This window comes from Tubulanus polymorphus, chromosome 1 (assembly GCF_964204645.1).
Source record: "Tubulanus polymorphus chromosome 1, tnTubPoly1.2, whole genome shotgun sequence".
NCBI classification, from domain to species: domain Eukaryota; kingdom Metazoa; phylum Nemertea; class Palaeonemertea; order Tubulaniformes; family Tubulanidae; genus Tubulanus; species Tubulanus polymorphus.
In genome coordinates, this window is record NC_134025.1 from 9,246,767 (window position 1) to 9,271,491 (window position 24,725).

Consider the following 24,725-nt stretch of genomic DNA (forward strand, 5'->3'; position numbering starts at 1 on the left):
ATCAAGCGTGCAATGATGGATTTTATACAAAATGAGTAGACCATATGAATAAGGTGTACGTGCCTAGCATGTGAAATGACATTTAAACAAAGGCTAAATGCCTGCAATATATAAACATTGTGTTGGAATTTGTGATTGCTGATACAGTTTATAACTCTTGTAGAATTATTAGATTCTCACTGAAACACCTTTGGAGAAGTGCACATGTTTTACTAAGTTTTAATTAAGGATACTTGGAGAAAAAGAAAAACACGTGTAATCGTCTGTCCTATCTCGGGTGTACGCGGTACATAGATTTGACAAACCTGGATAGGTACCCAGTATGCTTCCGTATGATAGCATGGTTTAACAATGATTCTCGTGATTGATCTGTTAGTTATTATTGAATGATTTTGAGTGAGAAAGATACGTGCCGTACATTTTTGCTCCCTACCAACTTGTGTGTTTAATGAAAAAAGCAGTTAGTCGCTTTGCAAAACAAGAAGAAAAAGAATTTAACTATGGTGCTACTTCCATTCTGTGTTATGTTGTGATAATCTACAAGAGGAATTTAGGCCCCATCTTGTATAAATTCATCAAAGTATTTAGATAGATTTTATAAATGCTAAACTGACATTGTTGTGTTGTTTTTAAAATCAATGCGTGTTTCTCTATCGGCTTTAGCGACTTGCATCTACTTATCCTGTTCACCTATTCATGTATGCAAGGGATAGTCTATAAAGTGTGATTTCGTTTAATCCATGTTATATGCCTACTTGCTATTCACATGTAACAGATGTGATACTTAAACCTTTCAAAGTAGCAGTGAATGTTTACCATTACATGAAAAATCCTCCGCAATATGGTAAGCATACAATGAACTTTAATTTGAACAAATTAGATATTTCTTGTAGCTACATTACACTTTAGCTAGTCTTACATATCAAATTTAAGGTGCGAGTAATTAAATGTAGTATTTATTTAGGAAATGTACTTTTCTCGTAATAGCTTCAAGAAAAAGCTTTAAAAAGTATTTATATGATAAGTGATGAGAAATGAGAAAAGTAAGGAATCGTTTATTTGTGATGCATAACGATCTTTTCAATAAACTTCTTAGTATGATAATCATATGATATTGTTCTGTTTGTCTTGTTTGTTTCGGTAAATAGCACGAGTTTATTCTACTGTATATGAATGAATATCTAGGAACCCGGAAGAAGGAACCAACCTTTGACAGTTGCCTGAGCTGAACTCGTCAACTATTAACACTGTACAGCCACGGAGCTCTCGGTCCTGCGGACGAAATAAACACAGTGCCCTGGGACTTTTTGACATTTTGCGATATCAACGATGGCAAATGCGGTAAATGGAAATGATTTTTTCGAAGGAACTGAAAAATTATTGGAAGTTTGGTTCGGCTCAACAACCGATGCAAAAACCGCCGATTTACGAAACATTGACAGGTACGTACCGTACTCGTAGAGTAGTAGACCATTAATTGATTATCCACAATTACTAATTAGTGTAGGTACTGTACTAGTGTACATACAATACAGCCCAGCTAATATTGAAGAAGGCTAATACTACCTGAGCCTTTCAACCAACAGTGGATGTCTCTACAATACCATTGGCATTTTTTAAAAGTTTTTTTTCACAAATATTCTTGAATATGATTATCTTTCTCATTACGATATGATAAAACTGATAAACGTCTTTAGTCGATGCATGTTAAAACACATCTATTGTCATTTTGATAGCTATTTTTTAACAACAGCTAGGTATTAGACTAGGGTTAGGTTAGTCTGAATACCAGTCGTTGTTACTGTTCCGTGGAAGACTAGGTTGAGTATAGTCAGTAACCTGTCTGTGGTTGAGATTTTAAAAGATTACCACCGATGATTAGGTAACTAATTGAGTAGTGCTACTTAAAACCACGGTGGAAAAGACCCAGTGCTAGCAATATGCCCTGGGTTCGAATAGGCCCTACTGGTTCAAAGAAAAATTGAATATTTCATCACAGTAGATTTGATTAATTTACGATCCTTTGACTATTTGATCTTTCTTCAGGTCATTTTGGGAATCTTTGCTGGAAAAAGTAAATTGTCAAATCATTTCTTGCAAATCCATAGATGGATTGGATGCATATGTTCTCAGGTAAGAAGGAATTTCATTTACCAGTATCTTACACCGGTTTAAGAGTAAGCTTACTTTATATAACAAATGACTAAACCAAATTCTTAGTTCAAGATTTTAATAATTTTTTGGATTACCGCCATTTGAGTTATTTTGATTAATTCAAATTATTTCTTAAGATTGAAAATGTATCCTAATGTTAAATTAATGTCAATTTTTTAGTGTTTATTGAAATGGATTTTGATTTAAATTCGGTTTTTTCTTGCAGTGAAAGTAGTATGTTCATATCGAGGAACAGGTTCATTCTGAAGACCTGTGGTCGTACGACATTGTTACACGCTGTTGACTCGTTATTGAAACAAGCAAAAGAAGAATTAGGATTTGATACAATCGCGGTAGGCCTAATTACGCCATCCTTTGGGCCCCCAATAATGGAAACCATTATTGGTTTCGAATTTGATTATGCAAAATAATTTCTACTCTTTTAAGGATGTATTCTACTCAAGGAAGAATTTTCTGCGGCCCGAACTTCAACCACAAATTCATCAGACATTTGAAGATGAGGTATGAAAAACCTGGTTTTATTCAATTCATTCTTGTACTGTAAAGATTAATTAGTAGGCCTACCTGTAAGATATATTGTGTTCATGAAAATCAAATATTGACTGAACTTTGATAAGGCGATCATCTTGATAACACGGAAGGTTAATTATGTATATTCTTGTCTGGTTATGAATGTATTTTCATAGTCAACATTTTAGAGATCGCTGTCATTAGTGTCAGACCCAGTTCAAAATATTTCTAAGAAATCACCTGCTTGAAATATGATCTCATTGAATTCTAATTGAACAACACGAATCATATGATCTAATATCTCCCATCAGGGTCATATATTCAGAATCAAATGACTTGCACTGGTACTCGACGCATATCTACCAAATGGAAAAATTTCTGAACTTTTCCGATACATTTGTTACCATAATTGTAGTTGGTAAATAAATGTAGCAAAAAGTTACTGCGATTTATTGAAGTACATGCCTGGTATGTCATAAGTGGCAGAAATTGGGCCAAGAAATGCTTAACTTTTGATTGAATTACATGTATAGGCCTATATTGTTATAAATTGGAGCAAATAGCTATAGACTACGAGATATCAGCTGAGCCTTGCCCACTAGCGCTATGTAACAGCCATTGAAAAGGTGGGATAGATTTTAAAAACCCATATTAAGGAATATTGATATTAACAACCTGTAACAAGCATCCTGTAACAATGTTCTATAATGAGAGACTGCTCGAGTATCAGGCTGCAACCACTCCATCCTGTTACAAGTGGCAACAACACAGGTGATTGTGTAACAACCTGGTGATGGTTACTATTACGTAGTGGAAATCTAGTAGTATCAATGAAAGTACTTTTAAATCAGTTATCAGACTTATTTCTATCAATGATTGTATTTCATCTACCAACATGTATCGTAACTTCTGTTTTATTGTCTTCTTTTAATAGGTTACGCATCTTGATGAGATTTTTGATGGTAAGTGGATATGAATATCAATACATCTACCTCTCACTAAAAATTATGATATACTATGTAGAAAAGTTGAAAAAAATATTCTTTATCATTCATTAGATGGTGCTGCTTATGCCCTTGGTCGCTTGAATGCCGATTGCTGGTAAGTTATCGCCTGTTTCAGAATTTCTCCGAATTTGTTGACGAAGTCTTAAGATTTTATTATTTTTTTTGGCAGGTATTTGTACACCCTGGATATTGTTGGTGTAGAGGAGCCAGATCAAACCATTGAAATATCCTTTGATACTAAAAGAAAACATTTATTTTTATGTCATCGAAAACATGAAAATTCTGTTATTCCCATCAATTTCTGATTAGAATAATCATTCTTTGCTTTTATGTATGTACATGACTAACAGCTTTAATTGATACCTATTGGATAAAAAAACTATTCATCGATAAAAAGTGCCTTCGATAGATACTTGTTGATTTATTCCATCCCCTTAACCTGCAAACTTGCTGATGTCAGATCTTGATCCAGAAATTATGAGTATTTTCACGATTGAGAAGTGTAAGACTGGTGCTGAAGCTACAAAGGTAAATGCAAAAAAAACAAATCGATGCCATATACAATTTGCAAGTTTGTGTTTATCATTGTGTCTACACCTATAATGTACAATGTACATATACACCTGTTTTTTTACAGATGTCTGGTATTGATAAGCTGATCCCTGGAGCGATTATTGACGATTTCCAGTTTGATCCATGTGGTTACTCCATGAATGGGCTCTTACCAGAGGTAAAAAGAAAAGCTTACAAGCATAATGATTTCGCTACTGAAATCAGTACCATAAGTGTTCAAAATCCCTAGATCTAGGCTAGATCCAGTAATACGTGTGTATATGTTGTGTATTAATTCAAAATGATTTCCCCTATCTGCTGAAGTTTGTTTCCTACTTGTTTCTTGAATTTTTAGAGAAAGTTATGCAGCAGAAATCAAAAGGTTGGATTACATTCTTCGTGCACTTCAAACATTTTTAACCTGCTAGTTTTAAGTGGGCCTATGAAGTGATTCAAACATGCCTTTAATGATAAGCTTGATAAGCTCCACTTCTATTTAGTGAAATTTAGCATTTTTAGAGTGCAATGCTATAACCTCATGAAAAGTAGGCTTATTATGAAGTTCAAACCTCGCAATAGGTATTGTTGGTACTGTTTTAGCCCACTCATGTTATTGTGTTCACTAATAATCTTAAGTCCCTGCAGCAAGCTTTTAACATGTTCTATGATAGTGGCAAGGTCATTGGTCTCCGTATATGTTCACCAGGGGGTGTTGAACATTTTCCAGCAATTCAGACCACTACTCCAGTGGGCATGGTCTCCCTTTTTCTGTTCCAAAATTCCTATTCAGTGATGAATTTTACTATAACCTGTTTAATTCACCCGCCAATTCAATAACCCGTGGTGCTAAATACTACTCCTTTGAATACCCGGTACTACTTCATCAAAGTTTTAGGATGTGCTTACAAATCTTTTTTAGCCCACTTGGGACATAAGTCCCAGTGGGCTATTGCGTTCACTTTTCATTCGTCCGTCGTCCGTTCGTAGACGGAATCCAGTTATTTTGGGAAGTTTTGAAGAAGCTTCAAGATAATGTCTTGATATCTGGTTTATACATGTATCTACCCTAGACACATCTTCAGCCCAAAAACTGGCCCTGTTAGAATCAAGATGGCCAAGATTTTGTAGTTTATGACATGTTCTATGACTGTGGTGAGTTTCAAGGTCATTGGGTTTTGCATATGGTCACCAGGGGGCGTTGAATAGTAGAATTACTTAGTATTTCCATATTAAATTGGTAACGAGGCATATTTTGTTATCACAATCAATTACAAAATCATATCTGCTGACATGTTCTATGATTGTGGTGAGTTTCAAGGTCATTGGTTTCTGTATTTGGTCACCAGGGGGCATTGAATATTGAAATTGTTAGATTGTTGAGCATTGGAAACCACTTCCCAAGTGGGCATGGTGTCCCTGGACCCCTAGTTTAACATAGATTTAGTGCTTTACTTCATTGTGTTATTCAACATCTCATTTGGAAAATATCATCCACATCACACCAATAACAGTTCGTATCTTGAAACATGGGCAAATATAGACGAATATAGCAGATTTTCTGATGTTTTGATTTCAGACTAAGTATTTCACGATTCACATCACACCTGAAGAAGGGTTTTCGTACGTGAGTTTTGAAAGCAACGTTGAACAGAAATGCTACCAGCAACTATTGAATATGTTGATCGACACTTTCAAACCTGGGAAGGTTTTGGCCACTCTTTTCGCAAACAATGTAACTATTTTTTTCCGAAAAACATTCTTTCGAAAATCAGTTTATGCGACGAATATCTACGGTATATGATTTGTATTTTCAGACGTCTTATGCTAGTGATTCTTTGAAGCTGTTCGAACGCGATGAACCGTTGCCGAACTTCAAGTGTTCGGACAGACAATTTTGTCGGTTCAAGAATTATAACCTTGTTTACGCTCACTTCAAGAAAAATGGCTGAGGGTACGCCTTGTCTCGAAACCTACAAGGCTCCAATTCATCGCCTGACTATGTTGTATATAACGCAATATCTCATCAAAATTCGAATCGTAGAAATGAGCTCAATTTTCTTCGGCTAACAGGCATCCGTGATAATCTATTTGTGTGTAATTTATGCTTCGGGTGCAAGCTTTTGCAAGATTTTTGTCTTCAGTATTTTGACAAAGTTTCGAAGCTCAATTTGTTAACCATAATATGCTACCAATCCGTCTTTCTGTGGCGTTCTCAAAGAGCTCGTCGTAAGCACTGGCAAAGATTCCAACTGACAAGTTTTGGGTTTGCTGAATCATGTAAGTATTATCTAATTCGTATGTAATTCAATGAGATATACAGTATTTGAAGCATTGTTGTTAATGTTGAAATATTTTATAGATTCTTTGTTCTGGAAAATTGTTTATTGATTTTTCACTTGAGGGGTAATATTTTATGTATTTTATCACTGTGAATCTTGCTGCTGGTATCTTTGTTTAACTTTTACAGTTCTCAATGAAACGTTAAGGGATAGTGTACAGTCGACTCTGCTTTATTTTCACATATTTCGTAGACGTTGGCAAGTTTTTTCAGGTCAGACCTTTGTTAAATAATTTATTTTACTCGTAGAAATAACTCGTATTTTTGCTTAATCTGTACTAGATTTTTGGTCCATTTAGTGAAATTACATAGTTATCAAAGCAGTTAATGATTACTGCTGAGATTGTCAGCACAAAAGTGGCGAGTTAAGTGGAGTCGACTGTACTAGTGTTCAATATTCATAAGTATTCAAATATTTTTTTAACCAATTGGAAAAAATCTTCCCAAAAAAATAATTATATTGCAAATATTTTTTGAAAATGTTTCTTGTATATGCATGATTCTTGTTAATAAAGGTTTATCTTATTCAATATCGAGTTATTCCCTTCAAACAAAAATACATCCTCTTTATGTATTTTTGCTTCAATGCATTGTACATCCTCCCATTTTCAAAGTATGGATAAGAAGTAAAGTTGAATGTCGTTAGTACAATTCTGTTTAAGATTTATTAAGTTTATAAGCCAGTTTATTTTGATGACTTCCAGCATTTGGATAATACAAAACCCATTTAATACGACAATTTCACTTTTGACCACAAGATTCGTATTTACGAAGTTCCACTGTATAAAAGATATGTAAAGATAACTTGAATTTGAAGCGTCTCAAAGGAAAATGGCTTGCCTCCCTACCTGGCTCGATGATGGATCACAAGAACAAAAAGACGTAAATAACTTTCATTATACTCAAATAAATCTAATATTCTATGCATTGGCACAATAAACGGATAATCTACCATAATCTGGACAATTCTGTTTCACCTACCGTTGTACAATATTTTTGTGTGCTAAAACTTCACAACAGAATCATATGCAAGTTATTTGACCAAAAAAAACAGTAACTGAAGCTACATCTACACTAGCTTCTTATAATACAGTCAACCTTGGTTAATCCGTATCACTAGGGACTGTGCTTTTTAGTACGGATTAAGTGATATACGGATAACAGATAATTCGTAATTGATACGATTTAACTATTACCCATATAAACTATGATTTAAGTGCACAATCCGTATAATAGCTGGTTTAGTTATCTCTCAAACCGTGGACGACTATTACAGTAGAACTAACGATCCATTTGCCATTTGGGGGGGGATAAAAAGTTCATAGTATCCGATGGTCCATTGGTGTGATGAAACACAAACCAACTGGTTTCAGTAGAGTAGGACTATTTGAAGTCATTGTCTGTTTAGTACAGATAACCCACGGACCATGTACTTGAGGGCGATTCATCAAAGGACTTATGCTGATTGACAGATAATAGCATCTGTACTGTATATTTAGTGAAGCTTGAAACTATGAGATTGATGAATTAACTTCAGTGTTTTCTGGAGTTTCTCATTTCCTACTGACCACATTAACCTCATTAGATTACAATTCAATTAATTTCATGTTTATACTTTTGTCACTTCAAGTGTATGTTCCTAACAGCTGATACAGCTGATACGGATTACACATAAGGATTTACATATAAATTGGACAACGGGACCATGCATTTGTCTACGGAATAAGTGAAAATACGGATTATGGAGTACGAATTAGACACTGAATTTCAAAGGGCATAACGTCATTGAAAAATGGGACCAATTTATTTATACGGAATAAGCACTAATACGGTTTAACCGGAGACGGATTAACCAAGGTTGACTGTATGCGGGTGATGCATCTACGCTAGAAACATGGGTTCAATGTAGTTTTTTCTATGAAACCCGCATTTAATAAATCCTTCTAGAAAAGAGATCACTCTGCAAGTAAGTGTAAACGCTTCCCCGGGTTTTTATAAAATCCGCGTTTACCAAAATGCGGGTTCACCAATCTAGTGTAGACGGCTTATGTAGTTCTCCAACTATACACGAAAAATGATGGGGACTAGCGCAGTAACGACCTCTTGGTATCACAGTAAACAAGCCAATATCTTCCAATGTTTCAAGCATAGTTTAACATCTCGCAAGCATATTTCTAACTTATCCGGAGAGCATTTCCATCTCGACTCAAGTTGGTTTTTTCGTAGAATTTACAAGATGTACAATGTTCTTAGCCTGGATATATACCGGCATATCAATCATTTTTCCATTGAAAGTAAATGCACCCTGAAAAATATTTCATTCATATATCCACTTATCTCGTGTTTTGAATGAATATACTGTCATTTGATTCAGTGATTAACAAACCTTTCCAGATTTTTGATGGGTATCGAATGCATCTATAAGATCGATGGCCCATTTGATCTTTTCTTTATTCGGTAAGAAAGCCTCTTGTACAACAGGAACCTGCATTGGATGAATAACTTGTTTGCCAAGATAACCCAGTCTGCGTCCTTCTTCCGCCTGCTTCCTTAAACCATCCACGTCTTGAATGAAATAAGTGTAGCCTATAGTGAATAAGCCAATAACCGGTAGTTTGCCTATTCGAAACAAACAATGAAAAATTATTTAGGCCTACCTTTGAAAGCTGTATACACCGAATCAATAGGCTGTAAACCGAAAGCTTTTGAAGTTATCACAAACAACTGCCGAGCTGCCATTAACTCAGTCAGATCAGGAGTCCTTTCAGCACCTAAAGCATTGACGAGTCCACATGATACGATAAGCAAAGACATGAATCTTAGAAAATACATCAGTACACTTTACAATACCAATATCGGCAGCGAAATCATCCGTTCCGAACACGACACCTTCTAAATTGAATTGCTCTTTTTCTGATAGCTCGCATCCTTTCTTACAGATTTCTCTCATGAACGTGAATCCTAATGCCGTTTCGATCATAATCGTCAGAGCGATTTTCTTTTCTAATTTTCGATCACCCAAATTTTTCTTGAACTCCTCAGCAAACTATCAAACAAAAAGATATATGATAGGATATGCAGGTAAAGGTTTTTTTTTTCTTTGAGAACACATACTTTCTCCATCTCTTCCGGTGATTCTACTTTAGGCAAGTTAATCATGTTCGGTAAACGTTGCGACGAAAGTACAGTTTTCAGATCATCTTTGCCAAATCCGCTTGAAAACGAGTTAATTCGTACTGAGGATTCTGTTCGTGGTTGCAATGTCAATGTTTGTAAAGCTTCCAAAACATTTTTCCGAGCGATGTCCTTGAATCAGAATTGACAAATAAATACAACAGATGATACGCAAAGGAAATTAAATCAAGCTGAAAATAACCTACTTTGGCATTTACGGCGACTGCATCTTCGCAATCCATCACAACGCAATCGACGTCAAGACTTTCAACTTTCTTGATTTTTTTCATATCGCTGGCCGGTACATAAAGAAAAGCCCTCCTAGGTGTATACGTACTTTGCATAGCTACCTGATGATATCTATTGATAACCAGCTTTGCTAGACTTTGTGTAAATGGTCTACTTCGATACAGTGTGAAAGCCATGAATACTGCCCTACATTAATTAATTAGGAAATAGAAATTAATGAAACCTAGAAAAACAAACCGTTCAATAACACAAAACCAGGAATTATATACATATCAATTACTAATAGTAGGGGCAATACCTGAATAAAGATATCTATTTTAGATTATAGGTTATATCAAAGCTGTCTGTAGCAAATTTGGCAATAAGTTTATGGAAATTACAATCAGTCAGTGGCATTTTAAATTGCTCTCGAAAATCTAGAAACTTTGCTTATGGATATAGACCAAAGACAAAAGTGTTGTCTCAGCTTGTCAAGGACAAAGCAAAGGTCGGTTGCCGCAAACGAGGCTGAGAGGAGAAACATTTACATTCTATAAGGAGATCTCTAGGAGTAGGGATGTCTCTAGGACTATTGGTATACCTGCCTCTCTCAATTTGGAAAACTTATACGTCTGAATAGAAATGTTCAGGTTGGTAATTAGTGCGATTTTTGACAGGTTTTTTGCAGTTCTCAAGTGTGCTGTCAGTTTCAGCCGGCCCGACAAAATTCGAACTTTTTTAACACTTGAATGAAGTTAGAATCTGACAATTAACAATTGCTCGTACGACACTGCATGCAGAGTGAAAGGGCCATATTTATCGCCAAAAGTCTTTGAATTATATTTATTTACATTACAAGTTCACTTTCACTTTCTACTCCACACAACTGCACAAACTCAGATGGATGCTCGTACCACCGGAATCAATTCAATCAAATTAAACATTTATTCCATGAATATAGTTAATAGTATGATTGCGCTTTTTCGCTTTAATTTACGCCTCGTCGAATGAATGGTGAGCGAAATCGATATTTTAACATTTAGGTACCTTTTTGTTAGTTGAATCTGACAGTTATTGAACGTTTTTTGCTATATAAACGTCATATTTAAGGCCTCAGATATTTTTCTTGTTGACTTATCGATCAAGTCAATTCAATATATACTGGCCTACAACATACAGTTAATGATTGGTAGCAGGTCAACTCGTGTCCTATTGCTGACAACTCTCGTTTTGACAAGCTATTCCCTTCAACTTAAAATACTTATTTAGCCTGTTTAATTTTTGAATTGATGCTATGATTCCTGTTTGATGCCAAAACAAAAAACAAGAATTTTCCTTATTAATTAGCCAATTGCGACATCGATCAGGTAACAGGCCTGGGCCTATACGCGCGATTGAAGATACTTTTGCTTTCTGTGAAAAAACCTTTTTTCTGATATAATGTTTTTATATGTTGGCTGGTATTTTTATCTTTGTGAATACCAGCAAGATGCTAGGCCTAGGCCTATAGGGCCTATGAAATATCAAGAAACGTAAGATAAAAACCCACTATCTACAGATTAAAAGAATTTAAAAACAAGAATTTATTTATTCAATCTAAAATATAGAATACACGACGTTTCGATCTCACCCTAGAGATCATCGTCAGCCTCCGATGGACTATTTCCGACTAACTGACACTCAGAGAATGTCAGGTGTTCCAGACTGCACATTGAAAAACTGTGATATGAATCAGCGAATAAATCAAACAAGTCAAATTTAGCTTTGGGTAGCCTTCAAGTATTATTGTGTCAATTTATAAATTTACATGTTTTCTGTCGTGCAGCACATTTTACTTGGCAGATCTGGCCTAGTTTCAATTTTCACTTTCTTGTTTCATACCGCTTTTGTCCATTTTATATTTCAAATTAATAAGTTCTTAGGCTATACTTTGCTTTCCTTTGACACACCAGTTTTAGTAGGCCTTAAACTATTGCTGCTCCAATCATTGACTCTCTTTGCTTTAGTGTCTGTACTCTGATCAAGGCTAGATGAAGTTTCTTTTTGATCTGGATATAGAGTGTTGTATGTTTTCTGGCATTCATTCAGAGTTCTGTCAATTTGTTTCAGGGACCTTTTTGAATTTCTCAATGAATTTGACCTATTCAGACCTGCTGCACCTTTTGTTTTAGCCTTTTTACTCTTTGTAATAGCCATGTCTACACTTTTCAAGATGTCACTCTTTTTTTTATCAACAAACATGTATTTCATTTCGTCTTTTTTATTAAGATTATCGACATCTATTTTATGGCTTAGGATATCCCTTTCAGCCGTAGGTCTATCAAGTGCAGACACTGCAGCAGTGGTCCTGTCATAATGGTGTCTTGAGGTTTGTTGATAATTACTTCCATCTCCAATATCCTGATATACTGGTACTGTAACATTGATTTTACACATTGTTCAGTACGATAGTAATAGTAATTCGATTTTAAAATGCAGACATGATCAAAATGTTATATTTACCATTTTCGGCGGATGAAATGTGATCCCGGAACACTGCATCAGAGTCGAGTTCTGTGTCAACATCTAGCAGTTTTTCAACGCTGTCTACAAGCTCATAACTTCGTTTGCACAATACATCTTCTGCGTTAATATAAGCAGTATTTTTCGGTTGCGTTACAGTGTTTGTGATAGTGTCTCTGAATTTATTTCCTCCTGTACTTTCTTTTACATCCGTTGTTGGGTCAACCTTGTGAGTATCCCGTATTTTTTTCCGCAGTTCTTCAGCAGTTCTGAAAGTTCCAGTTCTTTGCTTCTCAGGCATTTTTACGCCGAAGTAGTTCATGGTTATATCCTTTTCTGTGTTTATTGTAGGATATTTCCAAACAATTTCATCAGTATTTTCCTCCGAATCCGTATTTTGATATTCATCATTCATCTGCTCCCTGGACTGGGCGGCATAAGATTTTTGATACTTCAAAGATTTTGGTTGAATTACTCCTTGAAGCATCGTCACACTTCTTTCCATATTACTATCGATTACTATATTATTAGGTCTATATTGTGGTTTGTTGAAATGATCGTAGCCTGTAAACTGTCTCTGTTTGTTGATCATCTCTTTTCCTTGTTCAATAGTGGCGTATTCTATGACTGGTTTGATCTTACAAGCCGTGTCAGGAATGAATGGATGTTTCTTGATGTACTCCATCAAATGATTGCGTAACTTTTCTGATGGGCCCTCGGGAGACGTTTTTCTTCTAGTATATCGGTTCATGTCAGGGGTCATTATTTTAATTGGTTTATCTTCGATTGTCGTTTCAAGCATAGTTTGATCAAGACCATATTTTTTTGATTTACCATATAGAGTCCCAAATTTCTCTGAGTCAAACCTATCTAGTCTTTTAGGCAAGCTTTCTACGATGCCAAATTTTCTAAATCCTCCAGCGTTTAGTTCTACATTACCAATCGTTAGTTCATCATCATTATTTGTATCGATTTCCTTTAAACAATTTCCTCCATACTCGATATCTTTGTCCGTTGCACTGATGTATAAATCATCATCTTCAACTTCATCCTTCAATTTAGTCATTGATTCATTCATAATCATAAGATTGTCTTCCCTGATCTGCGATTTTCGTTCGTATTCCTCCTTGATCTGAAGTTTTACCTGTGCCAGGCAGCAGTCGTACGCCAAATCAATTAGTTTTGTTTGATTGAATGTTTGTAGCTCGTAAGTCTGGTCGTTCTTTTTGTATCCTATTAATCTGATGAAGTCTTCTCCGTATTTTGTTACAGCGAGTATTCGCGTTGCGAATATACCGTTGTATTTCTGGAATTAGAACGATGGAAGGATCGCTTTGTTGGTGATATAAAAAATCAGAAAGTCATGAGATTCTCAGTTTATCGAGTTATTAAGATGTTTCGAAAATATTGTTAAGACGATTTCATTAATAGAAATTAAATGATTCTAAGTAGTTAACTGACTGATCAGTGTTGATAGTGATAGACAATTTCGGAGCCAAAGGGAAAAATAGAATTTAATACAATATACTAAATCTTTCAGTATATTTTGTTGAATTTAAAAAAAAGGTACCGGCTGCATGTACCGGTAGTTCAAAATGGTGTATTCAATATGGGGTCATTCATTTATTACGTACGCATTAGGGGAGGGGGAGGCGTCAGTGCAATTGCCTACTGTAATGCTTAATGTATATGAAAAAATGGCCGATTTTGCGTAGAGAGGGGGAGGGGGTTGAAAAATTCAAATTTTATGTATACGTAATAAATGAATGATCCCTATAAAGTATTTCTTACAAGAAATACTTTATATTGTACCAAAGGCAGTGCATGGGTGACTATGATGCTTTTATCGTCCGACTCACTTTGATGATTTTGAATTCATCCTTCCACGGAGAAATCAATATATTTCGTATATAGCACTCCATCAATGGTAGAACTTGTAGGGCTTGTTCTCTTGTATTTTCATTTTCCCAGATATCGATCAGCTCCTTGTATATCATGTGTATCAGGGTATTATCGATTTTGTCATCTTGTTCGCTGGAATAAACAGAAAATTATTAATCGACAGAATCAGAGTTTTTGCATTCCAGACAATTGGCTTAAATCCTCCAGGCCAGATATGGTTCAGTATAGCCATTACCCAGACGTTTTCAAACCCATTTATTTCTTGAGATCGATCAAACAATCCAAACATAGTGGAACCTCATTACAATCAACTTCAGGGGACCGGAAATCTGTTCGCTATGACCCATAGTTCGTCGTATCCAGTATGAAATTATTTAACTGGTCGTAAATCAGATTGATGAATCGGTTAATAGTTCTTATCTGTCCTATACTATCGAGAGTGAGAATGTTTTTCTGCCCGAATTCTTATCAACCCGACGAACTTTATCCAACTTAGATTCATCGCGAGAGTGTCTCATACTCACAGTAAATGAGTCTTCAGTGAAAGTTTGAATCTTTCGAGCTTCAGTACCGATTCATTTTGATACGGCGAACTGCCCGGAACGCTTCGTCTTCGAACTATCGTACTATGATATTGTTCTTTAAAATCCATAAATCTAAAAATAAATGGTTGAGAAAGTATACGAAGAGGATTTTCTCTTAAATGCGGTTACTCCTCAAATCGGTTTTCGAGTTTCCTTGAGAAACAGGGGGATTTCTCTGGAAACCAATCCCAATCAGAAGGGCCTTGGTAAAAGATGATATGGCTAGGTCCAAAAACTAACAATATCTGATATATATATATAATGTACATATATGTATATGTGTATGTATATGTGTGTATGCATATGTATATGTATATGTATACACATACATACACACATAGTTTCCTGGTGGTATTTCTGATGATCTTCGTAGTTTGACAGACTAGTTTGTCATTGAGAACTATCGGAGTACTAGTGTTATATTTAGAATAGCCACATCATCATTATAGTTATAAGATGAAGGTTTTTTTGTTATACTTCATGTACTTGATTATCATTAAATACATGTACACATCTCACCTGATTGGGCAAGTGCTTGGAAATCCTCTCTTCTCTTGTAGGGGCTTCATGTATTTTAGTGTATGACTCAATATTCTTCCTTGATATTTCGTCGCATAAAAATTCGCTGAATAGTCGACTAGTGATTGTGTGTGCATAAAGTCCACACGTTATGAATAACTCGGGGAAATCCCCAGTGTCAGTTCGTGATATACTTTTTAACAAACGTTAACAACATGCTGAATTTACAAAATTACCCCGTTTTCTATAGCCTACAGTACACATACTACCACTACCATTTTAGTTGTTACCATTGCGTAATTTTAAGTGAACTTAAAAGAAATGTCCAGGTTTTTAAAAGGATTGTATGATAAAGTTAATAGTGGTCATTATATTTTTTCAATTACTTTTAGGAAAATGAATTTGATCTGTTTACTTGTAATATACAAATGTCATTATTTATATTTTTAGTATATGATAAGGGCCTATTGGTCTATCACACTCTGACTTATTCAAATTTCGTCAGATCTGTTCGTTGTAACTGATAGTTCGTTATATCCGGTTTGTAATGATAAGAATTGTCGAAATTGGGACGAAATTCTAGATTTGTGATAAAAACTGATGAATTGTGGTATCCGAGGTGGAGGTTCATGAATCAAACATTCTTATGAATTTTCAAACAAAATTTGCATCTCCTATGAGAATTCATAATTTCCATGGCACCTAATTGATGAAATCTTGCAATAGAAATAAGTCATCGGTAATGAATTGAGATGATGGTCATTATACATGGATGATAATTTGTGTATAGGTGTGCAGGGAGGGGAGGGGAGAGGGGAGGAGGCACTACGGGAAATTCAGCTAATTAATTAATTCCATCCAGTTCATCATTCAGCATTACAACAACTTTTACTGCATCATTAGCGCCGATGACACATTGTTTGAATCACAATCAGGTTAGACTCATATATGAGGTGTGAGTTTCACATGCTCATGGAACAGTTCCAGTCGTCGTCGTTGTCGTCCGCTGTCAAAAACTTACACATCCCCTGGCGGGCACACCCAATATTTGACTCACAATATGAAAATAGCGGCCCATTTGAGCGCGGTATATTCTCCGAATGTCTAGAAATCTGGAGTATTTAGGTAGCTGCTGTGCGGAGGATGCGGAGGGCTCCTTTCATAATTCGTCAGTAAAAGCTCACTAAAACTAGTTTGTTTAGACGCGAATAGTTGCTTGGATACACAGAATGTTCTTCTGTGCCGTGATTTTTACAGCTCATAATTGGAAATCTTCGTTCATCGCCAGGTTGTATACAAACTATTAATGTTACTGCACACCACCGCCCTGCTCATGTGAACGTATACGACATTTTTAGAAGCACAGCTTTTTCTACATTTTTTCCAATCCCTCTCCGCCAAAGCAATATATGTTGCAAAATCCCATAATGGAAGTTGAAAATAATAAAACTCGAAGTCGTAATGTTTCGAAATTTTATAATTTCAAACGTTTACTATAAAAGTTGTCAACGAAAATATCTGATTTTATAGATTACATGATGTTAGATAAGAAAGCCCTCTCTTAGATTAGTTTGTAGTTAGGCTGTATCCTTCAGAATGGTCGCAGGGACTTTTATCGTACGTATTTGAACGGACTTCCAATTATCAGGTCATGCATTAGTATTGTATTTGATCTTTTGAAGGATTTGCCTTCATTTGCCCGTTTAAAAGTACAAGTTATTAACGATTAACTCATATATCAAAAGGATTGCGTAATAGGGTTATAGATGGAAGTGACTGGATTAATGTACTGTACGCAAAAGCTTGAAAATCATTTCACCTTTTGCCATAAAAGTACACGTAAAGTGTATCAATCACCAGTCATTTCTCTCTGAATCTTCAGGGTGTTAGCATGGAGTGTTGTCCCTCTCAAAGGTAGGAGAAGAGTGTGTAGGCCTATGTAATCTCAATTACTGGCCAAATTGTTTAAGGGCCTTGACTATTGCAAAGATGCATGTTTCAATATAGTTTTGTTATTTTCTGAATGCTTGCACATGTTTTAGCGCGCTTGGGTCTTAAGTTTAAGCGGACTATTGCATTTACTTTTCATCTGTGGTCCATAGATGGAATCCAGTTATTTTGGGTGGTTTGAAGACGCTTCAATGGGTTGTCACAATATTAACACATATATCTACGTACCACACAATCTGCAGTCCAGGGCATGCTGAATATTAGAATTATTAGATTTTCAAGCATTTCATCGAGCGGACATGTGTCCCCGGACCCCTAGTTTGTGAGTTGAAAATATATTTTGCCAGTATTTCAAACTTGATTGAACAAAACAATATTGTTTTTATATGAAATATTATCGAAATATAAAATCTTACTTCATGCGAATCCTGTTACTTTTATTTACCAGGTATTACTAAACGACATACCGGTACTTGATTAACGACATTCAATAAAAACATTGCAGTTTTCTTACAAAAGTTCTATTATTACGCTATTGACTAATTTGACTAATATGCGTACATCTACAGTGAAAATGAATAGGAAGTATGTTAGGGAATTTCAACTTTCCGTTATGGATATTGCGGTCATTTTCTTGTGACAAATATAATCAAGTGTTTTCGATAACGGAAATATACTCCACTGTCATCAACGCGCAGTCGTTATTTGCTCAATGTGGGACCCATGAGTAATCTGTTCAATTAGTACATCGATAATAGAATAGAACTATACGGCAATAATAACTACTGGTACTAATATCGATACTGTTATTTGGGTTTCCCCACGGCCAGGTGGAGCTATTATTTAAACATTGGAAATCAGCTGATTTTCATTTCACATTCAGTATACCGGGTATATTTGTTGCGTACGGAACTACTGGATATATGCCTCCGTATTACAGGTAGAATTGCATAAATCTCTATCAATAATGGATAAAAGGACTCTTCTGTTATGTATGACGAGTGTTCTATGAAAGTGTACTGCTCACTGAATTACGTTATATTCTGTTAATTTTTTAGTTTCGTTTTTATCGATGTATTTCATGTCTGAAAGGTGTTCTCGAAGTAACGGTTCATTGGAGACTTTTCTCAACGACTTTTATATAACAGGATTTTCTTCTATTTTTTTCAGCGCGAGTTTGGCGGCTGAAGCTATAAATGAAAATGAATCAACAGTTAGCATGGCCGCAGATTTGGTATTGTTACGTCACAGAGAAACCGTTGAAGTAAATGGACCGACGAATGCGCCTTGCACCGATGGCTGCGCGAAGCTGGATAAACAGAACAACATTGTTAAGGACATTAATCGGTCTAATGGGGATGCACTGATGACTGGAATCAGGGATTTTAGCGAACCAGAAAATGACAAGAAACCCGGCAATGACGCGATCGATGCACCCGTTCATATCCGCATCGATAAGGGAACTTCGTCTTCTGCCAACTCGACTCCTAGTAAATCTACTAGTAGCAGCGGTAGTAGATCGAGCGCGCCGATTGAAATTCCTAGTCGTCCGATAACCGAGACAGTTCATCTATCTCTACCGGGAGCTCACGGCCATCAGGTTCACCCAGCCGCGCATAAACGCACTCAAAGCTTCGGTTCCCAACGGCCAAAATATGATTCATTCAAATCGATTCCCGAGGTGACCGCCGAGGCGCGGCTCGTGTTAGAGCAATATTTGCAACGAAGTTTCAGTCACAGTGATTTGTCCCCTCCTCTTAAACACGGCGCGAAAAAAAATGAATTATCCATAATTGAGGAGAAGTCTGGATACTTAGCAGCTCCGCCTGCCGCAGAACCGGGAGCTATAAGGGAGACTCATTCAGATTCAGGAGCTGATGGTTCTGTTAGTCGCAATAGACGACCTAGCTATGCTACGGCGACTGAAAATCTTTTCTTTCCAGGCAAGCCGTCAACAACCGGGCAAGCCGAAGGCCAAGCCATCAATGAGGAACGTCATACGCCCGATTCATTGGAGTGGGACCTGCGCGAAAATATCGCAGATTATGACCGCAGAAATTCGTTCTCGTCGGAAAAAGAAAGTTCCGACGAGGACCAGGAGAAGTACCATTCGAAAAAGAAAAAGAACTATTTCAAACGCGCACAACAACGAATCCGAGAGAGCTTCCGCCGGAGATCGCAGTCATCGGGACTCCGAACTCCGGATAGCGATCGTTATCGGAGTATTACTCCAAGTGTTACAACGTCTGCATCTGGTGAAATTTTGGATGATAATATGACAGACGCTTCCAGAGAACAGCGATTTCAACTCGTTTCCCCGGAGGTATCACAGGATAGAAGTTTTTTTATGTCTATATGGAGAAAATTAAGGGCACCATCTAAAATCAGGAAAAGCTCTTTGAAGAAGAGTGAGTATCTTTTGTTACTTGAGGTTTTGATTTTTCTTTCAACAACAAATTCTAGATTGAATAACAATCGCTGATTTTAATTCATTATTATAGGAAATTCATCGAAAAGTTCTTCGAGTCATTCAGATGCTGGAGCCGGTGGTGGTAGCATCGAAAGTCCCGTGAAGGCGAGGACTCCGACCGAGATATTCGAGGATGTATTAAACCGTCCAAGCAGCGGGCCCATACCATCAGACAGCTCATCAATCGGAAGACCTACCAATATATCTCGACCGGTATCGAGATCCGGATCTCAGCGGTCTATGAGTTCCTTGCGAACGGATAAACATAGACCTAGTGTACATAAGCAACATTCGTTCAGAGGTCGATGTTCTTATGCGCATTCGCACAGTCATTCAGCTCAGGGTCCTGATCGTTCCACTCTTTCATTACCAGGTAATTGTTTGTTGGAATTCGAATTCGAATGGCTTTAATCAATTTCCTATTGTTATCTCGATTTGTTTTCGTTGCAGGTCTCGTCGCCCAAGGAGGACACGAACCCGACATCGCAGCATCTAACAAAGAAGCAAGGCGTCGTGCGTTACGTAAACAGTTGGAGGAGAATGCACAATCTGATGGAATAGCCGCGTCAAAACCAAAAACTCCAGATGGAGTCGATGGAGGTAAGGAATTTTTTTCTTGTGCAACAAAAGAAAAAGATTGAAAAATTAAACCATTCAGAGTGAATTGAACTGGGATTGATGTGATTGATTTTGTAGAAGGAAGTGATAGTGGATCTTCTCCGGAAGAGAAACGGATCAGCAACCGTTCTCTGTCCGAGCAGGTTGATATGTACGCGAAAGCTGCGGAAAAATTAGATAACATCGCGGACAGGTTAACTTGTCGAAGTCCTTTACCAGAACCAGGACCACAGGGCGGTACATCAGGTACCACCGAACAATGTTCTTAAGTTTGCCATGTTCCGTTAAGTTTGATTGATTGTAATAAATAGTTCTTCTATTTGAAGCTGGAGCTTCTTCTCTGGAGAAGAAAATCGCAGAAGTTTTACGCAATAAAGGAGATAATATGCACCAGGTATATATTTCGTCGAGAAGGGTTTTTAGAATTTCTATTACCGATTTCAAACGTTTAGAAATTTTACATCGCCTTATTCCAGTCGATGATTCCTACCGATGCAATTGTGCAACTTGTAAAACACGCAAGCTACAGGAAGTTCAAGAAGGTGTTGAAGAATCAGATGAGACAGGGAGAAAACGAGATGGCTCAGATCGCGTTGTTGTTTGAAGTCACGAGAGTTGCGGTCGACTTCGCTGGTCACGGTGGAGCATTGGCGATGAGATTAAAAGAAATGAGTCTCAAGTATTTCGAGGATAAATTTGCAAATTGGGTTATCGGTCAAGGTGGCTGGGTAAGATTTAGAATTTTTCAACATGCACATGGCCTTCAACTGATTCCCTTCCAAGTTTTAGAACAGAATAGGTTAACTTAGTGGGACCATTCTTAATTCCAAAAATAAAAATTCATTCCCAAGGAAACAGATTTAATTATGTCTCCTAAAAATGTCAGTATGCGCTGTATCGAAGATGTTTTTGTCCTGTGCAACCAAACTATTGAGGTCATTTTGATTATTATAAAGATGTCTTAATTATTTTAGGATTCAGTAATTGAGAGCGAAGAAAATGAAGAAGATGAAGATCAAGGGACACAAGTTTAACATGCATAATTACAAAATTGGGTATCATTGATACAATTATTTGAGCCGATAACTAGATAGCAGGCCAGTTGGTGAACTATTACATGTGCTGCGTAGTTTATTGTGTAGTACTCTCTCTAATGAAGACAGTTTGAATCGTGTGTGTTGCTGATTGTATAGCGATTTCCATATATACAATGTATATACAAGGGTCCGATCTCAAAGAATGGGTATCAAAATGTTTGGTGGCCATTCATGGTTTGTCCTTCACACAGTCACTCCAAAAATCCAAAATATAAACCCCTAGAAATAATAAGACAAATTTGGAAAGTTCCTGTGTTCAGTTATAACTGTTAAAAGTCATTGAAAATGAAAAATTTTTAACACACATAAGTAAGTGATTGATTGTGAATGGATAATTAATTGACTTGAAACGAATTCCAAAAATATGCATGCATTGAGATTAGAATTTAGCTCTTTCTATGGTGTATCTGTCCAGTCTATGACGCTGGTCCTAGGTCAACAAAAGGTAGTTATCTAGATCTTCCATAAAACTGTGTTTGAATTTTAACAGTCTGTTTTAAAATAATACTTAAACTTAATTGTCAGTTGATATAATCTCAGCAGCTAACATGCTCAACTAACGAATTGATGATTTTATGCATGATATTTAGATGCATCATTCACCCCATGACAAATGAGATGAAACGATTTAATAATCTGAAGGAATAGTGGTATGTATACACGTGTATATATTGACGAATATGCCACAGTTTGGGTTGTTTTCTACGATGAATGTTTAGCGTACCTATAAGAAGCTTATTTTGGATTCGCTTTATTCGATTTGTGACTCCGTATTCGTATTTTTGGTTTTCACTGCATTTATGAACATGGAAAACATTTTCTATTGCACATGGTCACAGTCAGTGTGTGTAAAACATAGAAGCTACTGTAAGAAAACAAGCTTTCTGTCCGAAGCTATTTTGGTCGAATGGTATACTCGCTATTTAGTAAATCAATCTTGTCAACTCAATCTATAAAATCTGTTAATATCTGATTATGTATTTATTTTAAAATGTTATCGGCTTTATAAGTTTTTTACATTCCAGTTGTCTATCAATGTTGCTGTATGAATGTAATTCATTGAATGTAACTGTTATTTATATCAAAGTTAATCTTGCCTTCTGTATTTATTGAATAACACTAATCGTATGAATCGCTCAGTAACGAAGGTATATAATGTATGTATATATGTTGGATACATAGCAGATGTTCGTCTATTTTTAAATCTGCATTTGAAAGAATTTTTTGTCGAGTTCCGTAGCTAGTTTTTGGTTCAGTGTAACTTATATCGCGATGCTGTACAGGCAATTTTTGTTGGTCTCTCTGAACTGCTTTTTTTTCAAGCATGTGTGGATTTGTTGAGCTATGACTTTTACTAACAAAACTGGTTTATTATCTCGACTACTAGAGAGCGAACCTTGCTTCGAGAACTAATCCAAATTTTGTGTGTGATAATGTATCTTAATTTGTGTTTTTATGCGTTACACAATATTTGAATCATCATTTAACATTTTGCAGTGTCAGTTTTCATAGGTTTAGATTTGCCTTGCCGCAATGTCCAATGTTAATGATTTTGAGATTTGGTTATTTCTACTGAAGATTTTATACGAAATGTTTTTCTTATGCTTCGTACGGTTTAGTATGATATTTAGTTCTATGCAAACATTGTTGTTATTGAATGGTTACGCGTGTTCAAGCAATGTTGTTTTTTTTTTAAATTTATCTATGCATGTTCGTGTTAGGGAAATATTTTATTCCACTTTCATGTGCTAACAAAAAAGTCCCGAGACGAAACTTGATTTTATAAGATCGAATCTTGTGAAGAGCCATTCGCAACTAAATATCAGAGACGTACTAGTTTCTTCGAAGAATATTACATCTTAACTAGTTTTTAGACATGTAATGATTGAAATCATTAATCCAATAGCTGCTTGTGCATCATCTATGTGCCTAATCTACCTGTGATAAGAAATATTGGACCAAAATAAGAGCTCGACTTATTCTATCCATTGCTTTGAAACATCCATTATCTAGTATATCTATATATTATTGTTCCCGCGGGAACCAGTCAGCTCGTCTGGTATTCAGACTTACTTATACCGTAATAAGAAAAAAATGAGAAATACAATATTATAATAATCATATGTTATTGCTAACTACTGATAATTTTTAATAGTAATAACAGCTACTAATAATATTTTTGAGGTTATCAATTTTTAAGGTACATGAGAAATTTTATTAGTATTGCAGATTTGTTATTATTTTATATGACTTTGCTTATTCGTGAAAATTACGATTATTTGTCCACCAATTTTTTATACCTGATCACTCGCATCAGCCACAATCACTTTCACGAGAATCGCTAAAACAAACCTCGTCCATCGAGTGGAAAAGTTCGCTTTGCATTAAATGCAAACGTGAACGAATCCAAAACCTGGCCACTGTTGTTTGGATAAAGATAAAAAAACATATCTTTTAAGAAACACTTCTTTATTTTAATCGATTTTTGTTAATGAAAATCATAATTTGTACAATGAACTGCTGGAAATAAAATAAATGAATATAGATGAGCAAATAAATGAACGAATAAATGATTGTTAGAATAAATGTGTAATACAATCTATATTTTAGTGTTGTTGTTTTTCAATTTTTTTCGAGTACGGATGCAGTTTCCCAATATCGATTAACAACTTAACGGACAGAATGAAAATCGACTGCAACGAGATTCAAAAGTTTGTATCTAAACCCGACTCTGGAAGACAAAAATGATGGCGTAATTTTTTATTGGTGAATGAACCGGAGGGGCGTTCTACATGCCCATTTGCACCTAGCCTCGCAATTTAAAACGCCTCACTAATGAAAATTACATGATTTCCAGAAAATGTGTTTATTGCAATTGATTAAAGACCATGGAATGTTAGACGAATGATGTCGGATCAACACATACACACTCTTATGACAACGTTTCTCCTGGGAAGCTGGTTGTTAGTTTATTTCATGCACGACTGATCTTTTTCTTCGGAGTTTGAAACTGTTGCGACTTTTGTCGATGAAACGATGTCCGCCTTGTTAATGACGGCCTCCTGCCGCTTGCCACTCCTCCCCCAGCATCCGAATTCA

The 24,725-nt window shown here is 36.1% G+C and overlaps 3 protein-coding genes across 9 annotated transcripts; 2 read left to right on the plus strand and 1 right to left on the minus strand.

Moving 5' to 3' along the window:
• Window positions 1–22: 22 nt before the first annotated feature.
• Window positions 23–7,106, plus strand: LOC141898757 (S-adenosylmethionine decarboxylase proenzyme-like). The gene is made up of 12 exons (XM_074784841.1): window positions 23–844; window positions 1,186–1,442; window positions 2,047–2,133; window positions 2,381–2,507; window positions 2,602–2,676; window positions 3,620–3,647; window positions 3,744–3,786; window positions 3,862–3,916; window positions 4,140–4,220; window positions 4,330–4,422; window positions 5,821–5,976; window positions 6,059–7,106. Exons 2-12 carry the CDS (start codon window positions 1,330–1,332, stop codon window positions 6,191–6,193), a joined length of 993 nt encoding a protein of 330 aa, XP_074640942.1. The 5' UTR covers window positions 23–844; window positions 1,186–1,329; the 3' UTR covers window positions 6,194–7,106.
• Window positions 7,107–7,227: 121 nt separating this feature from the next.
• Window positions 7,228–15,571, minus strand: LOC141898732 (citramalyl-CoA lyase, mitochondrial-like). 5 transcript variants are annotated; one of them, XM_074784830.1, is made up of 7 exons: window positions 11,032–11,902; window positions 9,963–10,191; window positions 9,697–9,888; window positions 9,433–9,628; window positions 9,240–9,353; window positions 8,969–9,147; window positions 7,228–8,887 (listed from the first exon to the last, which is right to left on the minus strand). In XM_074784830.1, exons 2-7 carry the CDS (start codon window positions 10,179–10,181, stop codon window positions 8,789–8,791), a joined length of 999 nt encoding a protein of 332 aa, XP_074640931.1. In that variant the 5' UTR covers window positions 10,182–10,191; window positions 11,032–11,902; the 3' UTR covers window positions 7,228–8,788. The 5 variants fall into 5 exon arrangements, 3 of the variants coding, with proteins under 3 accessions (XP_074640931.1, XP_074640913.1, XP_074640922.1); XM_074784812.1 differs by having other exon boundaries at window positions 10,836–11,902; XM_074784821.1 differs by having other exon boundaries at window positions 10,590–11,902.
• On the plus strand, window positions 10,951–24,210 carry LOC141898714 (uncharacterized). 3 transcript variants are annotated; one of them, XM_074784793.1, is made up of 8 exons: window positions 10,951–10,998; window positions 18,612–19,849; window positions 19,943–20,284; window positions 20,362–20,511; window positions 20,608–20,775; window positions 20,856–20,923; window positions 21,006–21,257; window positions 21,504–24,210. In XM_074784793.1, exons 2-8 carry the CDS (start codon window positions 18,661–18,663, stop codon window positions 21,561–21,563), a joined length of 2,229 nt encoding a protein of 742 aa, XP_074640894.1. In that variant the 5' UTR covers window positions 10,951–10,998; window positions 18,612–18,660; the 3' UTR covers window positions 21,564–24,210. The 3 variants fall into 3 exon arrangements, with proteins under 3 accessions (XP_074640894.1, XP_074640886.1, XP_074640878.1); XM_074784785.1 differs by lacking the exon at window positions 10,951–10,998 and adding an exon at window positions 18,030–18,381 and having other exon boundaries at window positions 20,862–20,923; XM_074784777.1 differs by lacking the exon at window positions 10,951–10,998 and adding an exon at window positions 18,031–18,381.
• Window positions 24,211–24,725: the final 515 nt, after the last annotated feature.

Coding starts and splice junctions, on each gene's coding strand:
- LOC141898757 (XM_074784841.1), top strand. CDS start 1,330: ATGGCAAATGCGGTAAATGGAAATGATTTTTTCGAAGGAACTGAAAAA. Junction 2,134..2,380: donor TTGGATGCATATGTTCTCAG/GTAAGAAGGAAT, acceptor TTTTTCTTGCAG/TGAAAGTAGTATGTTCATAT. Junction 4,221..4,329: donor CTGGTGCTGAAGCTACAAAG/GTAAATGCAAAA, acceptor GTTTTTTTACAG/ATGTCTGGTATTGATAAGCT.
- LOC141898732 (XM_074784812.1), bottom strand. Junction 9,889..9,962: donor CAGTCGCCGTAAATGCCAAA/GTAGGTTATTTT, acceptor TTCTGATTCAAG/GACATCGCTCGGAAAAATGT. Junction 9,354..9,432: donor TGATTTCGCTGCCGATATTG/GTATTGTAAAGT, acceptor TCAATGCTTTAG/GTGCTGAAAGGACTCCTGAT.
- LOC141898714 (XM_074784777.1), top strand. Junction 20,776..20,855: donor ACCACAGGGCGGTACATCAG/GTACCACCGAAC, acceptor TTCTATTTGAAG/CTGGAGCTTCTTCTCTGGAG. Junction 21,258..21,503: donor TTATCGGTCAAGGTGGCTGG/GTAAGATTTAGA, acceptor TAATTATTTTAG/GATTCAGTAATTGAGAGCGA.